Source organism: Hesperophylax consimilis, chromosome 23, assembly GCF_061612785.1.
Source record: "Hesperophylax consimilis isolate HC1 chromosome 23, BYU_Hcon_1.0, whole genome shotgun sequence".
In the NCBI taxonomy this organism is placed as follows: Eukaryota; Metazoa; Arthropoda; class Insecta; order Trichoptera; family Limnephilidae; genus Hesperophylax; species Hesperophylax consimilis.
This window is the reverse complement of record NC_142858.1, coordinates 8,857,722-8,878,795: the sequence shown is the minus strand read 5'-3', so window position 1 is coordinate 8,878,795 and position 21,074 is coordinate 8,857,722. Positions and strand designations below refer to the sequence as shown.

General features: G+C 34.5%; 1 protein-coding gene across 2 annotated transcripts; it reads left to right on the top strand.

Annotated features, from left to right (window-relative positions):
- Positions 1-272: 272 nt before the first annotated feature.
- On the top strand, positions 273-17,992 carry klu (zinc finger protein klumpfuss). Of its 2 annotated transcripts, XM_089645823.1 has the most exons (3): positions 12,475-12,628; positions 14,188-14,252; positions 15,148-17,992. In XM_089645823.1, the coding sequence occupies exon 3, from the start codon at positions 15,198-15,200 to the stop codon at positions 16,575-16,577; it is 1,380 nt and encodes a 459-aa protein (XP_089501949.1). In that variant the 5' UTR covers positions 12,475-12,628; positions 14,188-14,252; positions 15,148-15,197; the 3' UTR covers positions 16,578-17,992. The 2 variants fall into 2 exon arrangements, with proteins under 2 accessions (XP_089501950.1, XP_089501949.1); XM_089645824.1 differs by lacking the exons at positions 12,475-12,628; positions 14,188-14,252 and adding an exon at positions 273-305.
- Positions 17,993-21,074: the final 3,082 nt, after the last annotated feature.

Sequence of the window (21,074 nt, the reverse complement as noted above, 5' to 3'; positions counted from 1 at the left end):
AAGACGGGCGGAGTGGGGATGTGTGGGTCTGCATTTCCCACCAGTCCCGCGGGGGAGGGGCGGTGGTGGGGGGAAGGGATCGCCGCCTCCTTCCAGCCGCATATCAGTCAGCGGCCAAGTCAGTCAACAGGACGCTTTCCCGGTAGACACATCCTTTTCGCGGGTCCCGACCTGACCCGACCCGACCCGACCCGACCAGCGACCAAACCACCCCCGGCACTGACACCCGCCCAGACACCGACATCAAATAGTGCGTGAATACTGATTACCAACGAGAGATTACAGTTTTAGTTCATCTATAAGTGGTGAGTACACTATACTTACTTTCATTCATTCATTATTAGCAGTTCCTTAAAACAACATTACTTTTCAATTGTTTCGAGTGATTTTAAAAAAAGTTTGTGTTGTGTTGTAACATGTATATGTAATGTATTTATAACGTATATGTATGTATTTTGTCAGAAATCAGTACTTATCATTTAAATTTTTTTGTTATTTTCGGGACACATATTTGAAAAGTTTCCGTTAGACATTAAATGTTTTGATTTGTCATTCGAGCTTTGGTTGTCGTATTTGATGTGTGTTATTGAAATGTTATACACATCTACATTTAATAAACAACGATTATTTTACATGCGTGTTTACATAGAAAAACAAAACGGATTTTTATGAAGATATAGGTAGGTTTACCTACCCATTTATGCGAAATTTATCAGCTATTGTTCATTAAGCGTTACATTGCTATATATTGTTTTCATTTCTGTAAATAAAATTCAAGCTCCTGTGTAATAAATTCTAGTTTATTTTAAAACAAATTATATAAAATACCTATTGGTATTTTTTATAGAGCGATTTAATCTATAAATATTTTACAAGTTATATATTTACAAATGTTATTATAATATTTAGCGTTTACATATTCAAAATTTACTTTAAATAATCCCAAAGGAAACAGTGAATTAATAGGCCATTTGTTTGTTAGAATTGTGATTGAACAAAGACACAACGAGAGTAAAGGTGAAGAGGCTTCTACGCAGTAATTATGGTACCTACCGACCTGACGCATAGAATGTTGTAATATCCCAAATGTCTATTCCCGGTAGCACTAAAACAGTTTTTAAAAAGGTAACGCGAGTAGGTATTAATCTTTCTTAGAACTTTTCCAAATTCTATTATAAATTTTTAGTTGGCAGTTAGTACCACGGTAAAAGCGTTGCATTCGGGTAATTTATTTGACTCAACAAGTTATAACAACCCCTCTCGTAGAGTAGCCAACCTCACCGTATTCATTCCCCAGCGAAAACCCTACCAATGATTCTTGTACCCTTATTTCCTTGTCAAACGTATCACAACATCCACATATATAAACTTTACATACTATTTAACTGAAATGTATCTTAAATATTTCTTGGAGTGCCTTTTCAAATCAAAATTGCAATGGGTAAATATTGAACAATTATATCAATTCCTATAGCAACCTAATTATAAGTTCACGGATTTGTTTTTACAATATTGTTTTGATATTTTTTTTTATTTCCTTTATTTTTTTTCCAATTTATACATTTGACATTACAGTTTTATAATAATAAGAAAGGGATCCCACTAAGGCGCAGCCTGTTCGTGGGTAATATAAGTGTATACATTTTATTTTTGTACCTGAAAATAACAGTGAGCATATAAAGAAAAACGGTAGGATTATAATTAAAGTTTGTCTAAAAGATTGTATTCCCTTTGATTTGTTCTTAATAAGTATCTTAAAGTAATATTTGGTCATTCTCTGCATGGACATTACATTTCCTAATGTATATCGTAAGTCGTAATTTTAATTTACTCTCTATTATTGTCGGTTCCATGATAACTCAAAACAGCGACAATTCAACACACATTTAAAAGGTGATATAAAGTCATTAGAAACGATGAAAAAAAATTTAAACCTAACCTAACCTAACCTAATTAACCCAGTTAATAAAGTTTTTGTTTCATCACTTTCAATGACTTTATATAACTTTTTAAAGATGTGATAAATTATCATTTTGATGATTTATCCGGTCACCATTATTGTCTAATATAAATAATTAATATACTTCTTCTTCTTTAAATAAATAATATAACTTATTGTTTTCACCACCATTTAATTAAAAAAATTCTTAATTAACATATAAAATAAGTCAAGAATGGAGAAAATATTTTATTTACCAAAAATCACATTAATCGCTCAGTTGCAGACTTAAAAATGTATAGACAAGTACTATATTTCATATTTTTTGTGGATTTTTGTTTTTCCCGTCGGTGAATCTGTATAGCATCTTCTAAGTATTGTATATCGTTCATCTTATTTTTTCACATTTATTCTGAAATAAATAAATGAGAACACTCTGTATGCATTTCCCATTGTGTTTCTAGACCAAACCTTTTTATTGTTTGCCAAAATTGTAAATATTGACAATCGGTAATCAGGTGCATCCGATGCATAATGCACTTGCGCCAAGTAAATCCCGATATTTGTTGCAGCGGTAGTGCTCGCACTGTTCTGCTAATTAAAGCAACAATCAAGGGCCGCTCACCCGCGCTCCAAGCAGGCCTAACCAATCGACGGTCGTGGACGGCTGTATAATATCATCTAACTTCTTATCTAAAACACAATTTCTCTGACGAATATTGGCAACGAATTCCTCAATAATTAATAATAATTTTCACAAACCATTTTCATAATACGATATTATTTGGACGATGCCGACACAAAGGACTCTTGATTTGAAAATTTAATCAAAATTTATCAACATATATATATATTTATTTGTTATTTTTTTTATTGTAAATACCGCCCAAGATTCTCAACTGCTCTCATCCGCCTGGAGCTAGTGAGACTATGGCAACCCCAATTGGGGTATGTTATGAAGCTGGAGGTAGTGTGGTGGGAATAAGATAAGGGAGAGGAAGGTGGGGGAGTACCAGGCTGTTCATATCTGAACACCAAACGCGGCTAAACCCATTCCAAGCAACAATTCTGAATGGTTGTATTACACCAGGGCGATACTTATCGTAAATTCCGCTCTGGAACGTACCACAAGTATAATGAAAATTATACTTTATACCTGCTTTAAATTAATAAATTGTGTAATAACGAAAATTCATCAAATGAAATTTATTTGCGCAAGCCGGGATTTGAGCCCGCGGCCGTCGGTTGCTAATTGGGAGCTTTACTCCTCGGCCACAGAGAACGTCAATATACTATAACATAATATTAATATAATTTACCTGCGAGCTCCTAACTCTCGCCGCCATTAAATATTCTATATATTCTAAGTCCGAACTCCACTACAATATCCAATATTAAAGTATAAATTCGCCTTCACTTCTTTCATTCATTGAAATGGTGTCCGAGAACACCGTTATTTCTCGAAGATTGCAATTCATGTGCAAACATTTTTACACGGTGTCCGGAAACTGGTGAATCACATTTTTTACAAATTTTGTAGTATAACTTGTGTTGATTTGAGGTTTTATTTTTTAATGGAGTCTGAACTTGAAAAAAGAAACGGCCAATATCTTTTAAAACGCGTCGAAGCGTAAAGTCGGCTCTAAAAGTTAATTTACCTAAAAAAGTTAATAAAAAATCAATCTAAATACTCAAATCGGAAAATGTTATTTTGGGTAGTGTAGATTCACAAGTTTCCCACATGAACTACGAGTTTGCGGAGACCATGTGTTGTGTAGTCATCGTTTCGGACAGCTGTGCACAGCCCACAAACAACAGTTAGTAGATTTTTTGAAACTATCATCAACGTCGTGTACATAATTATCAGTATTTGATATATTGGTCATTTTTCAAATATGTTAACTTATTTGTTCACCGTTTTCATTTTATTTTTAACTCGACGCTTTTTTTCATTCTGGAAATTATTATGAATGCTTCATAACATTCTTGGAAATCAAAACAATTTTCTATTTGTTATACTATTATTTCCAAATATATTTTCATTACGTTTCTTATCTTTGTATATAATCTTATATTGTATAAAATCGAAAGTTGTGTTGCCACAAATAAAGTTTTTGTTGTTGTTGTTCAAAGTTGGTTTTGTATAAAATACGTTGGTACATAGTATGAGCACAGTGACTGGGGCGATCTCAAAACTAGAGTAATCTTAAACCTTGGACTTGGAGCAACAAGGAAATCTGCGATGGTGTGAATTTGAGCATCGAGGGTCTAAAATTTTAACGATTGAGTTTCTCCATAGAAGACACTTGCATCAAATGATTGCGGCTTCCATAGAGTGAGAGGCGTTCTTATTCTAAGCTATACTACTTTTCCTTGGGTCACATCGCCATATGCACATTAAAACTGAAAGATTGGGGTGGAATCAAATAACCCTTCAACTTGCGAAAGTTCCGAAGGACTCGGCCTTACCACCACTGGATATAAGAGTCTATAGAAATAGAACCTGTTCGAGACAACGGTGCTAAGGTGACTGGAATCCGCGTCTATTTCGGACTATCGCTCCGTCGTTAGCGGCCGCGTTCGATGAAATGCCAGGCGCGTAGGAAATAAAAAGGAGCGAACAAACGCCCGCGATGGACGGCCGTCGGGACGCCGCGCCGCGACGCGCTGAGAGGGTGTGCGCGCCGTCGCACCCACACACCACGCGGGCCGACTACACTCCATTGTTGCTGGAGCGCGCACTGCGCACGTGGGTATTATTATCCCGCACTGTCGCATCAATCGCAATCATTCAATGCTCGCAAGTTTCGCACTTAATTCTTATTCTCGTATGTGTGCCGTAGAAAGAGGATGCTAGGAGAGACAAATAGTCGCCGAGGATGATACAATAAATTAGAAAAAAAATTCTTTACTATCAAAATAGAACGGCATTTCCAATAATGATACTATTGTCCTAGGACTTATGACCTGGATAGTAAAAAGGGTGTTTGGCTCTCTCTTTATATCTCTCGGTGACTACATATATTTTTTAAATACCATTTACTAATCTTTTTAAAGAGATTATTCTTGTCCAGTAGTGCACTGTGTTGTTGTTACAGATTAAGAGGGGATTGCGGGTGGGTGTTCTAAATTATACATTAAAATCTTCCCTTTAAAATGATGTGCCTTTACCTGTTCAATATATATTTATATTTATAGCAGATTTTATAGTATAATCTGTCTCAGGTGGTTAGAAAAAGTGCACTGTGAAACTTGTTTATTTAAAACAATATGTTAGTCATTAAATTACCCGAGGTTTATTTAACACAGTAGTAATCTTAATTATTTCTAAAATTATTCAGATTTTTCTGATCAAAATTTTATCCACGGTCATACATTATAGAACCACATTATAACTTGATGTAAATATAATATATACATATATGCTTATATTTACTGACCGTACGCGTTTCGCAAAAAGGCATAGGCCCGGTATATCAGTTGCTGTTCTGCTTGGTTATTATAACGAGCTTAGCGTGGTTTAATTTATTTATTTATTTAAAATAAATAAATTGAGCCACGCTAAGCTCGTCAAAATAACCAAGCCGAGCAGTAACTGATATATAATTCTAATGACATAATCGTAAATAATAAGCATAGATTTCACCAACATTAAACTTTTTTCTATGAATTTGATAGAGGAACGTGTTTCTTTTTTCTTTGCAAAACCTTATTACTGTCATCGCGATATTATAAAAAGCCAACATTGGAACTTTTAAAATCTCTTATCAGACCGTTTTAGATTTTCATCAATTATTAACGTCATCGACATTCATCATCGTAAGATGAATTATCCAAGTTGATATTGTTAAAAGTAGGCAATTTACATACATTTCCGTGAAAATAAAGTTTTTAATTATTTACATAAATGTCACTGCTAATGCCTCGGCGTCTATAAAGGAAATATTTTGCGGCTTATCAAGGTATAAGCGGCCTTTATAGCCCACTTAAGTTTGAGCGAGGATTGTAGTACAAAAGTTACCGATATACCGGGCAATATGAGAATGTTATTTAAAAAATTTTAAAAACGTTTTAGCTTCCTATCGGAATCTGGGTGGACTCTTAGTAGGAATTAAAAGAATTTATTTTACACTTTATAATCAATTTTTTTGTTTACTGATTAATTTTTAACGGTTTGGATTGAGTAAACTATGTTGAACAAGTACCATAAACAATTTTAGGGCAGCTTAGAATACAATTTACAACTTTGTAAAGAACACTGTCGTAATTTTTCATCGGGTTTCGCGATTTTCGTTTTTACTTATGATCGCAGTAAATTTACACAATATATTAGCAGCAGAGGAATGCCGTGAGGTTAATGGGTAGCCTCCATCAAGTGAATTTTATTTCTGAAAATAACTACATTTATGCCGATTTTACTTAAATTGAATGACATAATCTTTTGCAATCTCCAAATCACAGAAACATTACAGAGGACTTTCCTGAGGAGTTTTAAAATCGTATATGAGCTACAGTTGTGAACGGCTCGTCTAACTAAATCCATCGCCATTTGTCGCTTGTGATGACGGCACTGGCAATAATTCAAATATTTGTAGGTTATTCATCAACTGGGAATGATCGTCTTTCTTGGAAATTTAAAACCTTTTCTTATTTTTATAAACAAGGAATGTAATAGAATGAAAGGTTGCAAGGGAGCTCTGAGCATCAGGACCATGTACAAGGATTCTTAATCAATAACTTTACATAATACGACCATGGCAATATTTCGTGAAGAAACATGAACACACTATTAACTATATATCTACTTGCACAGTCTTACATATAAATATTCCCTTGTACGTAGCTGCAGCGCTGATATAGCTACAGGGTGAAGAGGGCCGTGTACTGCTCGGGTTAAAATATTTACTCAATATAATGTTCATGCAACATTATTTTAGACAGGTACCACTTTGTTCCAATCCCCAAAAACACGGTCATTTTCGCATTTCGCGTTTAGTGGCTAACTTCACGTTTAATAAAATAAAATACTTTTTTGTTTTAAAACCACGATATTTATTAATTTAAGAACCGACCGGTTTCGCTTTACTTAAGCATCATCAGGGTACAAATTAATACTAAACAAGAAGTACATAATGTGTGTATATATATAACAATATATAGAGGGAGACACCATGATACAAATATAAGCAACACAAAGACATTATTCGAGTATTTAAGGTTATATTTTAATCCCTTTGCCAATAGGGATATCTCCTCAGGAAGAAAATGTACAGAAGACAGGTTCTGTACACGGTCAAAAAATGTATGGACCGACTCCGGGTTACTAATATTAATATCTGGATTATTTATACGGCACAAGTTGTTGAGTTTTTTATTTAATGTATTAAGTTTATTAAAAGATTTAACTGACACTAGGTATCTCACTTTGTCGTCAAATAAGTCCCATTCGACTGGGTGCAACTCATACACTAGTTCAGTATGTAATAGTTTTAAATTAAGTTTGATATTATTACGTCGTTTGTATTCACATTTTAGATCCTCTTTTAACCACGCCAATTTAGCTTTATACATGGAAGATTGAGGAATTAATGATTGATTTTTGGCGCTTTTGAACTGCGCATTTAAATAGTTAGGAAACACTTTCATTTTTATGCACTGTTTGAAAAAGTATATATTAATACACATCACTTTATACTTGATTGAAAAGTTTTTATACATTTTTGCTTTTCGAAACCGGTCGGTTCTTAAATTAATAAATATCGTGGTTTTAAAACAAAAAAGTATTTTATTTTATTAAATATGTCAAACCACAAAGTGATTGCTTTCTACAATAACTTCACGTTTCTTCACGATCTTTAATGCTTTGAATTTCTTCGATATTTAGCCGATTTGATTATGCGTTCCGTATTTGCTTTGGTAAATCGTTACTTTATTTAAAATATTTTTCTGATAGTGCTGCCAAAGGGCATTACTGCTTTTTCACATTTTTTGCGTGATCGATCGATATTTGTCAAATCAACGAGATTTTTAAAAAAGTGTGCGATCTCGATAGTAATACGTCCCTAATCCCTAGTACGCATGCTCGTGATTATGAGTAACCTACCTAGTTTTCTACTAACCTGTTCTTATCCCTCCGCATTATCTATTATGAGTAAGACGGACAGTGTTTATACTGCCGCTGGCCCAAATGACTTAATACTTGCTGGTATGGTGCAGTATTTAATACTTACTATCATATTAACTGCGTACATACTACATGCTGCATTTTTTTTAAACATAATCCCTAAGTGACTATCTACGGGTCATGAAAAATTACGGTACGCCACTTAATTTATTTAAGTAAGCTATATATGTCTAATAATATGAACGAAAAATTTATACATAATTGATTTATGTTTTTGTTAGTATGAATACCACACAATGGTCCCAACTTCAGAGCCAGTGGGACTATGGCATCCTCAATTGGGGTATGTCGTTATACCGAAGGAAGTTGGTAGGGGAAGTAGGTGGGAGAGCGGAAGGAGGGGAAGTTCCTAACTTTTCAAATATGGTGACTAAAAACTTCTTAAGCCATTTCAAGGAACGTATAGATTAAATATGATTTAAGATTTTCACGGCCAAAAGTATTTTTGTTATTTGTTTTTGGGGTGTTATGCCGTGTTGCGCTAACTCCTTCTTTAGCTAACTCCTTCTCGGCTAAAGAAGGAGTTAGCGCAACACGGCATAACACCCCAAAAACAAATAACAAAAAAGAACGTATAGATTGTTGGTTTTCACCTGGGCGATATTTATACAGTGTTATTACTGTGGAACGTGCCGCAAATAAAGGTTATCTTTATATTATTTAAATGTGAAATACCTCATATTAATAAAAATATACAGGGTTTTCCAATAAGAGGTGTTATTTTGAATAGCCCGCTATTTCGGTAGATGTTCCTTTTGAAGCTGTCATTTTTTTAACATTTGACAAGTAAAAACTACCCCATTAATAAAAATGGAACGATACACGCTTCAACAACGCATTGAAATTATTAAAATTCACTTGAGTGAATCAAATGCAAATCATCTTGAGTGATGAGGCCCATTTCCACCTCAGTGGCTTCTTCAACAATCAAAATCAAAAAGGGGCTCGACAAACCCAAGAGTTATTGTTGAAAAGCCTCTCCATCCTCAACGTGTGACTGTTTGGTGCGGTTTATGGTCCAGCGGAGTCATTGGACCTTACTTTTTCGAAAATGAGGCTGGAGCAACAGTTATGGTGAATGGATTACGCTGTCGAGAGATGACTAATGATTTTTTATGGCCGAAATTGAATGGTATTGATCTGGACAACGTTTACATTCCATAAAACGGCGCTACGTGCCACACAAGCAACGAAACCATTGATCTTTTACGATTAAACATCAAAATAACACCTCTTATTGGAAAACCCTGTATATTTGCACACAGCGGGATTCAAACCCGCAACCTTCAGAAATTATAGACAAAGCAACGGAAATCATCAAATAAATATTAATAAATAAGACCCAATGGTCGAGTGGTGTAAGACGTCTCTCCCGGTAAGATAAGAGATCCTGGATTGTGACCGTTATATTTTTTTATTTTTCTGTGTCTTGTTCTGTTTCACGTTTTGTTTAGATTTATTAGTATTATTTTCTTTTTCAATGATATATTACATTGATGTGTATAACCTTCAAAATAAGATAACAGGAAAAGTTGTTCCTGAATAAACATAAGTTTTCATTTAAAAAAATGTTTTATATAACGCATTTATTTTCAATTTTCGACATAATTGTGGTCATTTCTGGGGCGTAATTAATTTCGTATATTGCCGCATTTTTTTATAATGTCATCCAATTTCAGATAAATGCTTGGGTGTTCAATAAAAAAATTCAATTTCACTCATTCATTAATTAAATTAAAACAAAATCGAATTTTATAACTTTAATAACTTTTCCGATTTTTTTGTATTAGGTATTTAATTAACACGTTGACATAATAATAATAATATAATAATACTAATGATAATAATGATGCGGCCCTTCTGACGGTGCAGAGTCCACAGTTCTGACATAGAAGTTATACTTATAGAAGTTATACTCCTTTGTATACTTCACACCCACTTACTAAACTTGCAGTATCTTCCCAACAATTGCCTGTATCTAAAAATTCGTGTATATGGTGTCTTGTCTTGTTGGGTAGCTACCTACAACACAAGGTCATGTCTATACTATTATAAATGCTGTCGAAGATTGAATACGATCCAAGTATCGATTCTTATCAGAACGTGACGTCATATATCATATTATTGATGGCGTCCATGTTTGTTTTCTCACGGCAAAGTTGTGTTTCATTCAACACCTGTTTGTCTCACAATCCTGACTAGCATTGTGTAAGGACGTGGAAAAAATCGCTTATCGATATGAAATAGTATAATGTAACCCTTTCTAATGGAACTACTCGAAAATTAAAACTCCCACACACAACGTGTATATTTAAGTCCCCACATCTTTGACCCGTGTGATTTTTTTGGCATTTTTTTTATCGTATCAAAAATCATTCTTTACTAAGATTGTACGAATATTTACATACGTTTTTTTAATAGTAACTAGCTCACACTCGTGACAAAACACGGGATATAAAATTTACAAAAAAAAAATAAAAAAGTTTTTAAATTTAAATATTAAAATTTTTAATTTTGTTTTAAATTTCTTGATCTAGAATTTAACCCAGTTTAACTGCTTTTATAGCTGACCATCTCATATCGATAGTTCTATCGTAATCTTCAATATTTGCATGAACATAAAACTATTTTGTTTGTTTCTCCCTAAAAACATATGCATATTGAAAGTTTGCATAAAGTGTATATAATATTGCATACATAATATTTCACGAATTCTAAAGATTAAGAAAAGAGAAATTGTATCAACCTACGAGAAATAAATTCTAGAATACACGCGTACATCGTAGTACAAACTAAAGCAAATAATTCTTAACTTAAACTTGAGTAATAACGACGATTGAGGTAAGTAGACATAATGGTCGAAACAATAATTCGCCTGCTGCATACTTTCGATGATATTTTCACATGAAACTAACGCTGCGGGGTAGACAAACAAGTTAATAGGCAGTCAATCGATTACGATTGCGAGTGATTGTCGATTTACTGCCGTATTGGTACATAATAATATTATATGTTGCATGTCTTCTGACGACTCGAAAAATTGCTAAGAAAATAAAATATAGATATCTGATAACCGAACGAGTATTGGGTCAAGTCACCTCCCGCGCTATGCCTCCCCTCCCCCCGCCTCCAACCCGCCGCCTCTCGGCCGAGCGCGCGAAAGTCCCACCAACCGCTACGAATCGGCTGTCCATCACTGAGAATCTAAAGATACAACTATTTTCAATTGTATTATAATACTAGCTAAAGTCCCGTGCATCACTTCCCAGGCTTTTCGATATCACATGCAGTTTGTAATTTTCCTCTTATTTTGAACATCAAGAGTGCAAAATTTCAACAAGAAATATTGAAATTCTGCTGTAAGGGGTTAGAAAAGGGGAGGAAGTGAGAGAGGAGACAGTGTGTTTAAAAAAAACCCCACACCGCGACACTCGACTTTATATATATGGATTATTGTCGTTTTATAATATTATTTTAATTTAGCTGTTGAGAGCTCCGTTGTAACTTTTCTTCCTCTTGATTGTGTCGTCGTCAAGAGAAAGGGGATGAGATTACAACGGAGTCGTCAGAGGTATTTCGATTCTTACGAAATTTCCTTTTTTTAATTATACATATGGATAGTTCAGTTGTAATCTCTCCCTTGTCTCATTAACAACAAACAGGCATGTAAGCGAACAAAAAATTTTAACGGCTTGCAAAAGCAATTTAGAAATACAAATGAAAACAATTAAGCATCAATGTGTGGGTGAAATTTGTTAGTTAGATACAATATAACGCTTATTACTAACATAAATATATGGATCTACTTAAAATGTGGGAGATTTTTATTGAAATTGTCCCTGACCCTAGTTTATTGGTGAACGTAAAAATATATTTTTTAACTATTTTTATAAAAGCCCGTAGTTAATGGTGGTGAGAAAACACAATAATATATATATTTCAAAGTTGTATTTTTAAAACTGAACTGTTTATTCAGAAATTAGAAATAGTAAGAAAGATGAATTTATGTTTTTAATCGGGACTCGTTCGAAGACTCACTCCGAATAAGATATTTTAAGTTAGTAATATTTCAGCCAAACTATTTTTATTCAATTATAACAGACCATTTTTGCTTTGTTTAACTTATAATGCAAACATCAGATGAGGCCTCTGTGAGTGCCGACTGCCGGAGGGCCATGGTCACCCCAGGGTTGCATGTATGCGGGAGTAGCCGCGGCACACACTCCCACGATACAAACTGGTCGAACTTTGGTGAACAGTTAATTTTTTGTGAGCACAAGTATTATACGCCGGCAGGTGTACGGCCGGACAGCTATCCGGTCAGGCGGCAGTCGTAGCCGGATCTCGGCGTGGGTGGGTGCCGCCGTCCCTGTGCCGTCCCTGTTTCGTGCCTGTTCTTGTGCCGTGCCTGAACCGTGCCTGTACCATCCAGTCCGTGTTAGTGCAGTGCGAGGTGCTGGAGAGCCCCAGCAGGCCCCGTCACGTGCTCCCTGCGGGATGGATCTGTAAGTCCCAAGTCCTAGTCCTACCAAAAGACTTCTGGACATCAATCGGTCTGTACTCTACTCACAGTTAGCTTCAAGGCACAGTGGTCAGACGGTGCAGGTACGTCTTGCAGCCGTATGGGGAAATTTCAAGATTGTTAATGCGCGCTTTTTACACTGTAAACAAGGTACCCAGCACGAAGCACATTATTCGTGTGTGCGATTTTCAAAAGCAACAGGTCGTCGGGTGACAACCCTGGACTTATTTTATAATTGTTTATAAACATATCTGCATACACGTAAGAATATTGACATTATTCATTTACGTTTTTTTATTAGTTTTCAAATAGAAATGAAATAGGCAAAAAAATGGATATTGAATTAAAAATAAAATAATTTATTGGAATACTGTATCTAGTAAAAAGTACCAATATGTATGTATGGACTAGGGATGCGATTAAATTACTAATAGGTAACTAATGATATCATGCGAATTACAACACATCATGAAAATGATCAACTTATAAAAGCAAAATAAATAAATACATTCGAATAAGAACCAAATTGGGACGGACAGAGATTTTACAAACAAAATAGCCTACAGAAAAATACCTTGTTTTTGTTTACAAATATATTTTACTTCTTCCATAGGATCGTCAACTTGTAAAAGATCAAGATCTACGACTTCACTTTATTAATTATTAATTAATATCCTAATTTTTCTGACTTGCTTGGTCATTACCAATAATAATATATTAGGTAGGTAAATTGCAAGTAAAGTCAATTAAATTAATACCATGTTTTTAATAGAGACACTTAGGATAGGTGTAAAATTATATAGTAAAATTTACGGATTTATGTCGGTAAAAAATTTGTTCGAAGTAAAGGAATAATAATAAAGTCGCCAATACCGAAATGACCATTTAATGTACTATCACCTGTAGAATTATATTCACATGCGTGTGCTTGAAAATATCTTCATCGATAAATAAATAATGTCAGATTATCATTTCAAATATCTACAAATATACGATAGGATGAAATTAGAAAGGGAAAGAAATTCTGCAATTTTTCAATATGAAAATAAACATTCTATCAAATTAAAAAATGGTAACTTTAACGAGTTCAGTTTCCTCTGCGTGTAAATTACACATGTGAAAATTCCGCCTTTATTATTTCATCATGTAATTCTCAATCCTGTTCAATCATAAAATGACTCTTCGAAATAAGCAAAAAATGAAGATTACATGAAGCGATGCTTATAATGAGTTAATGACCTTCGGGGTTAAAGATACATTCACACACCATTTGTATTTATATCAAGCAAGGATCATATTATGTATTAAAACATGTATGTAAATTTTGGGAATGTTGCCTATTGTTAAAGTAACTAACTTAAATTAAATAAAGTAAATACCATTAAGCTAGTAAGTTGAGTTAAGTTCCATTGCGATTACATGCAACACCACATTTTGACGTGCGAAACAGATCTACAAAACAAATAATCTTCGTGTTCTTTTCAAATGTTTGAAGAAAAAAGAAAAACAACTAAATTTTTAAAATTTTATTTTTTGTTACAGAAAAATAATCATCCATCTGAAAACCACCAGTCGAGACACGCTGTCTAATCGTGCTTCAAATTTCGGTAATTATATACGACATTCAGCTTTCCAACGTAACCTACGGGGTACATTTGCAAGAATGTGTACCGCCATTTATGTGTTATGCGAATTTTGCAATTTTTCAGAGCCAAAACTTACAAATTGGATTTTTTACAAACTCAACCGAAAAGTTTTATTTTCATGGAAACTTTTTTGTATGGAAAAAGCATTTGCGTTTTATTTTTTCCATTATAAAAAATTTTAATAAAAAAAACTATACACCTGCAAAAATATTAACTTAATGAATGCAATAATTTTGTGTTGTGTCTTTATTGTAAGCATGTTTTATCCGTTTATTGTTTTGCGTGACCATGCGTTTACACGTCTTTTGCATAATCAAGATAACAATTTATTTTCATTTGTTCATAGTTACAGACTATGAGCAAATGAAAATGTGTCAATTATCAAATACTATGTATCAATTACATTTGCGTAAGAAAATTTATTATGTCAACAAACTACACATGTACAGCTGTCATATTTTACTTGAACTTTTATCTAATAATCAAATATCTTTCTGTTTTACTCCTGTAACCACAACTAACAAAAATGATGCGGCGTTTCAATGTTTTATGAAATTAACATTATTAGTAGATAATAAAATTGTTTATCTTTTTTTATATTCAAAACATTGCTGATGAAATATGATATTTGTATGCATTTCTTTACTTTGTTATTAGTTATTACCTACCAATTAAATTATCGAAAATTAAATTTTGACAAGATATTTTCCATGACAAAGTTTTCAATGCTACAGATTCTGAGGGCGGTGATCCATGTAACTCAGGCGCTGTGCATATTGTGTTCCACGAAACTTATCACTACTATGCCTCTGCCAAACGCTAATTTGTTATTAACTTATTTGTTATCTGTCCACAGATCCACAGTAAGGAGGCAGTATTGGACGGTTACTTTGGGACAGCGACACAATGGCTAATGAAGATGCCTCCCCAGGAACAGTATGCTTCACCAAAAAGAGAATAAGGTTAAGCCGAGTAGTGGACAAATTGGCTGTTTTGGGAAACGGAACCCTCTTAGCTGACAGGGAAAATAACAATGTTAGTTATTCCCAGGCCAGTCCTACACCCCTTCAAATGACTCCCCAGCTCGCTTCGACAGTTCCTCAGGCGTATCCCTTCATCCCGCACTCTGCGCAAGCAGTGGCCAGCATGTGCCGCTCCACGCCACAAGTAGGCTCCACTGTGCCAGACGTCATGTCTATTCTACCGGAATCAGGGAAAGCTTTCCTTCAATCATACTTTATGTACGGAGTTCCCAGCAACGTGCCTCCGTCTTTTTTAACTTTAGCTCAGTCGGCTTCCACTGGTCAGCAAGTGAGGTTTAAAGGAAATCGTTCTCCCTTAGTCTCACACACGGTGACTTCTGGCTCATATGGAACCGCTCCGTACTTAAACGTGTCCAGTTCATTGTTATCAGCCGAAGAACCTCACGACTCCGGCTACAACTGTCAAAATACTAACCCAAATCAAATAAGTGAACAACATTATAACACCGAGCATAAATTCAAAGAAGAAATTGCGGTGAATAGTGAAGCACGTCACGAGATGGAAAATCCATGGCCAAAAAAGGTAAAGAAAGTCAAATTGGAACCACTGGACGGTCAGGAATACCAAAATGCACCGCTGGACTTATCAGTTAAGGGGTCCTGTGTAAGTGTAACTAAAGGCAAGAAGGTGAAATCTGAACCGAAGCAATCCGTTGGAAGTAAGGGACGTTTGTCAGGATCCACTCTGCCCAAAGGCTCAGAAGCCGCCTACCCAGTTGTATGTGGAGATGTGGCCTCGCCAACAACCCGGGAGAGTGTGGCGGCGCGCTACAACCTGCAGGTATCGCCCGTGGTGGAACAAATGCCGCTGGGCTCAGACACCGCATGGGCGTGCCCAGTTTGCGGCCAGCTCTTCAGCCAGCGCGACCGCCTGGCAAAGCACGTGGCCTCGCGCCACCGCGGCCGCTCGCCTAGCCGTAGCCATATATGTCACAAGTGCAACCGGGGGTTCTCCCGCTCCGACATGCTGACGCGCCACTTGCGCCTGCACACGGGGCAGAAGCCCTACCGCTGCGTGACCTGCGGCCAGATCTTTTCCCGCTCCGACCACCTCGCGACCCACCGCCGCACACACACCGGGGAGAAGCCCTACAAGTGCCCGCAGTGCCCCTACGCCGCGTGTCGCCGGGACATGATCACGCGCCACATGCGCACGCACCGCAGCCTGCGCGCTCACTCCCGCTCCGAGCACTCTGACTCGGAGGAGTCCTGTAACTCCTCCACCATGGCCCCGATGCCGTAGTCAGTCAATGTCATTATAGGATATCCCTAAATGTTTTAATGTGATAAATATACTCAACGGCGGACTATTTCTATTTTAGATATTATCTAAATCTTGAAGACGGTTCTTGTCCATCGATAAACAGGCTGTTAAATATATAACTATTTTTAAATCAACTCTATAACAGGGTTTCGAATAATGAAGCCAATACATTAATTGTTATAGTGGAATCTCGCGACCAGAAGAGCGATGAGCCATTTAGTGGCATATAAACTCAAATGCGTACTTAGTACCTATCAATTACATAGTATATGCTTATGTAAGGCGTCCAAAACTTGAGTGTTTAATATTTAGTATGCCAAATAAAATTATTAGAAATTCGAGGAATTCATAAGTGTTCCATAAATAATTATTATACAGTGTTATTTAAGCCTGGATATAAATAATTTCGAATGTTAAGTTTTGCATATAATTATCTTTTTTCAGAGGACCTCTTAGGAACTCATTGGTTTGAGCGAGCTGTCAAAGTAAACTTGTTAGAATTAATGATTGATTATTGTCTTTTATATTTTTATAGTATACCAGTTTAAGGCGTACCTATTACATAATGTTATAATTTACAAATGTTAAAACCATTCAACATCCTAGAAATAATTAATATACTCGTAGGACCTTCAACACGTTATATTTTGATCATCAACATGTTGAATTGAATATAATTTTCTTTTTCAATTTTGTCATAAAAAGGAGTTTTTAGATATACCAGCGTTTTGAAATGTTGTTGATCTATCAGCTGCATTAGAAAGATATCAAAATCCATTTTATCTGGGTAAATTAAAATGTTGTGCCTTTCATGTTTCCCCCAATATCGTATAATTATTTCACTAGAGCTAGAGGTAGGTATTATCATTCCCCAATGCACAAGAAAAAGAATTGCCTATGACATTTCAGTAGGTTCCTACTGAAGGAATCGTTTATAATTATGTATGTACCTTAATAAGACTTCATTCGAAGGCGGTATTGTTGATTCACATTATATTAATCTATTGTTCAGTAATATTCAATGTTATTCATACACCCATATATTAATATACTAGCATATTGAGGTTCTGTACAGGGTATGTACGTCTTTAGTTTTAAATGCGTCCTGTGCGTGCACATACCTATAACATAAATTGTACATACATAAAAAAAGGTAGAAAAAGGCTCATCTATGATCTCGATCATAATATTATTATTTAATATATATTGTAACATAATACCTAAGTATTTATTTGTCTTTACGGTAAATAATATAACAAACTTTTGGTTCAATGAACAAATTGGTAAAAATGATAAAATTAAATTTTTTACTGTAACTTTTTTGTCAGCACTATTTTTTAAATCACAAAAACTTTTAATTTGGTTTTGGATTTTAATGCGTTTGATTTGGAACAAGATAGGTAATTAAAACATGTTAATTTATTATTTAGATTATGTAGGGGCATTGTGTTTTTAACTGTATCAGTTAAATAATATGCTTGTAATTATAATTATTATTCCTAGTTTTAAGAAAATCTAAGTACCTTCCTTTTTAAAATATTATATTGATATACTCAACTGTTTTTTTTTTTTTACTTTTGTTTCGCAATCCATTTAATACATGTAGATATGTTAAAAATTATGTTTAAAATAAAATTTAAGTTGTTCATCATCGTTTTTTCACTAATTACACCGAATAAATACTTAACATTGTGCTTCCAACTTTCCAGGGACAACAATAATTAGCATGTTTCCATTAGCAAAAATATAGTTAATGTGTAGTGCTTCGCAGAACATTGGTTCTTCACGCTTGTTGCAAGTGCTCCGCGAGCTTGTTGCAAGTGCTCCGCGAGCTTGTTGCAAGGGCTCCGCGAGCTTCTTGCAAGTGCTCCGCGAGCTTGTTGAGAGGGCTCCGCGAGCTTATTGCAAGTGCTCCACGAGCTTGTTGCAAGTGCTACGCGATATTATAAAAGCTAACATCTATTACGGTGGATTAAATTTATGTTGGATTATTCAAACTTACCGTGTAAGAGTATTGTGATTTAGTTGCACAAATTAAATATGGATATGTGGCAGCACTTGCGTTTGCAAGGTACAAGGAATTTTATAAATATGCAAGTTGTTATTGGCAATCTAATACTCTTTTCTATGTGGATATGGATAATATTTATGAAATGGCTCTTAGCTGTGACCATTACTGTTAAATATTGTTATAGTTTCCAACATCTTGTAAGTGTGAGCTCAGTTTTTTTACAATAACCAATATAAAACTATTAAACGTGAAAGACTTACTACCAATTTATATGGAGAATTTATTAATGAGAGCATCAAATAATAGACCTAATATCACTAAAATCTGCAAAATCTGACAAGGTCAGGTACCTATGACAAAATTATTTTCATCTAACACAGCTTCAAAAAAGTTATTTATCTTCTGAGCTCCTTTTCAGGTATTATTTTAGTCTTTTTAATTAGATCTCATTCTCTAGCCAAGATTTATAATTTTCTGTAAGAAAGAAACCTAATAAGCAATAATTGTTTAATAAAAAATACTAGTACACATTAAATTATTTGGCGGGTTAAGAATAAGCCGACCCAGCGTAATGGTAGAGCAACTTACCGGCAATCAGAAGGCTGCGGGTTCAATTCCCGTCGGCGGCATGAATTTTTTCTTGCAAGATTTTTTTCAATTTGTCTGGGTGTTTCAGGCTAATAATTATTGCTTATAATACTTTATCATTTAAAAACTATTTTAATAATAAGTAGGATCATTTTCTCCACGTACACGGATGAAAATGAGTATTGCTGATTTATTAAAATTGCAGACTGTTTCCTGTTAAGCTTTTAGTACATTCCTGATATATATGAACATGTGTACTTGCACCTGCATTTGCGCATATAATATGATTTTTTATTAACAGAGCGATAATACATTCCTTTTTTTACTAAAAGTTTAACAGGAAACCGTTTTTAACCGGATTACGAATCGTTTGAAGATTTTTAATAAATAGTAAGTTTTCTCCGTGTAGGTACCTAATGGTCATTTTCTAATATGCACTCCAAGAACAGAAAACGTGATTGTACAAAGGCATAATGTGAAAGTGTATTCAAAAACGGGAATTGAAATGGAAAATACAAAAAAGAATAATAATAATTTGGGAATAAATAAAATTTATTTTTCAAATTGATTCTATAATATGGGTTCTGAACCCGGGGGTAAAATAGTTATTCTGGGGGTTTTATAAGGCTGTGATTTTGAGCATCCCGTAAGTATGTAGAAATATATTTTTGCGGAATTTATTGTGATTAACAAAGACTATTTATATTTGCATTTATTGGGTTCCATGATAACTCCTCAAAATGACAATTAAACACCTATAAAAAGTGTTAAAAAGTTATGAAAAGTGATGAAACAAAAACTAGGTTAAATAGTTACATTTGTAACCTATTCAACCTAGTTTTTGTTTCATCACTTTTCATAACTTTATAATACTTTTTATAGGTGTGTTGAATTGTCATTTTAATGAGTTATCCGGTCACCTTTTCGTGCGACCCACTTGGCTACATAAAAATTAACTTCATAAGGATTATTATGCGAACCTTATAGGGGAAGGTATGGTATATCGTACCACTTTGCTCTTTACTCGCACTCATTTATGATTGGAATGGTTTAAGATGGTGATGAGCAACCCGCAGCCTGCGGATCCATTTCGTTCGGCCCTCTTAGCTAGATAAAATATTTTAAAAATTATTGTAAACAATATTGAAAGCTTTCATTTTGCAGAAAAGTTTATCAGAAAACTTAGTTCTTCAAAGTTATGAATCTGCCGCTCAAAATAATAAGTTTTTTTAACATTTATACCTATTAACCCATTGGCATCCGAATTGTTTGGCTAAAAAATTGTCCTTCACATCCGAATTAATTTTGTACCAAATTTTTTAAGTGCAGTGGTGTACTAAATCTTGCATAACTTTTAAACTAAACATGCAAACGAAACAATCTTTTTTAATTTACTTGTACATTGAAACAAGGTATGTAAAAAACATATGCATTGTAAAAAAAAAAAAATTAATATGATTAAACGAGGATATGAAAATTATTTTTTTTCAAAAACCATTTTTTTTTAAAAATTGGATTTAGAAAAGTTGTACATTAATCATACTTATTTCCATAATATATATTTTTTGCCATTTAGGCTCTTGTTAGCAGCCCACCATGCGATTTACGAAAAAGCTTGTCAATTCCCGAACCACACGCCATTTTGAAAAAATTCAATGAAGCTGAAATATAACAAAATTTCAATCGTAAATATCAGGAAAAAATTATACCAACGGAGTCCTGCCAATTACTACGAAATAAATGCTTAATTATCTACAGAGCGATTGGCATTTAAAATTTTAAACACAGATGTCAATAATGTATCCCTTTTTCGTTTTTAAGCCGACAGACATCAGACCCGCCGGGACGGCGTCGTTAGATTTTAAGACACATCGCCG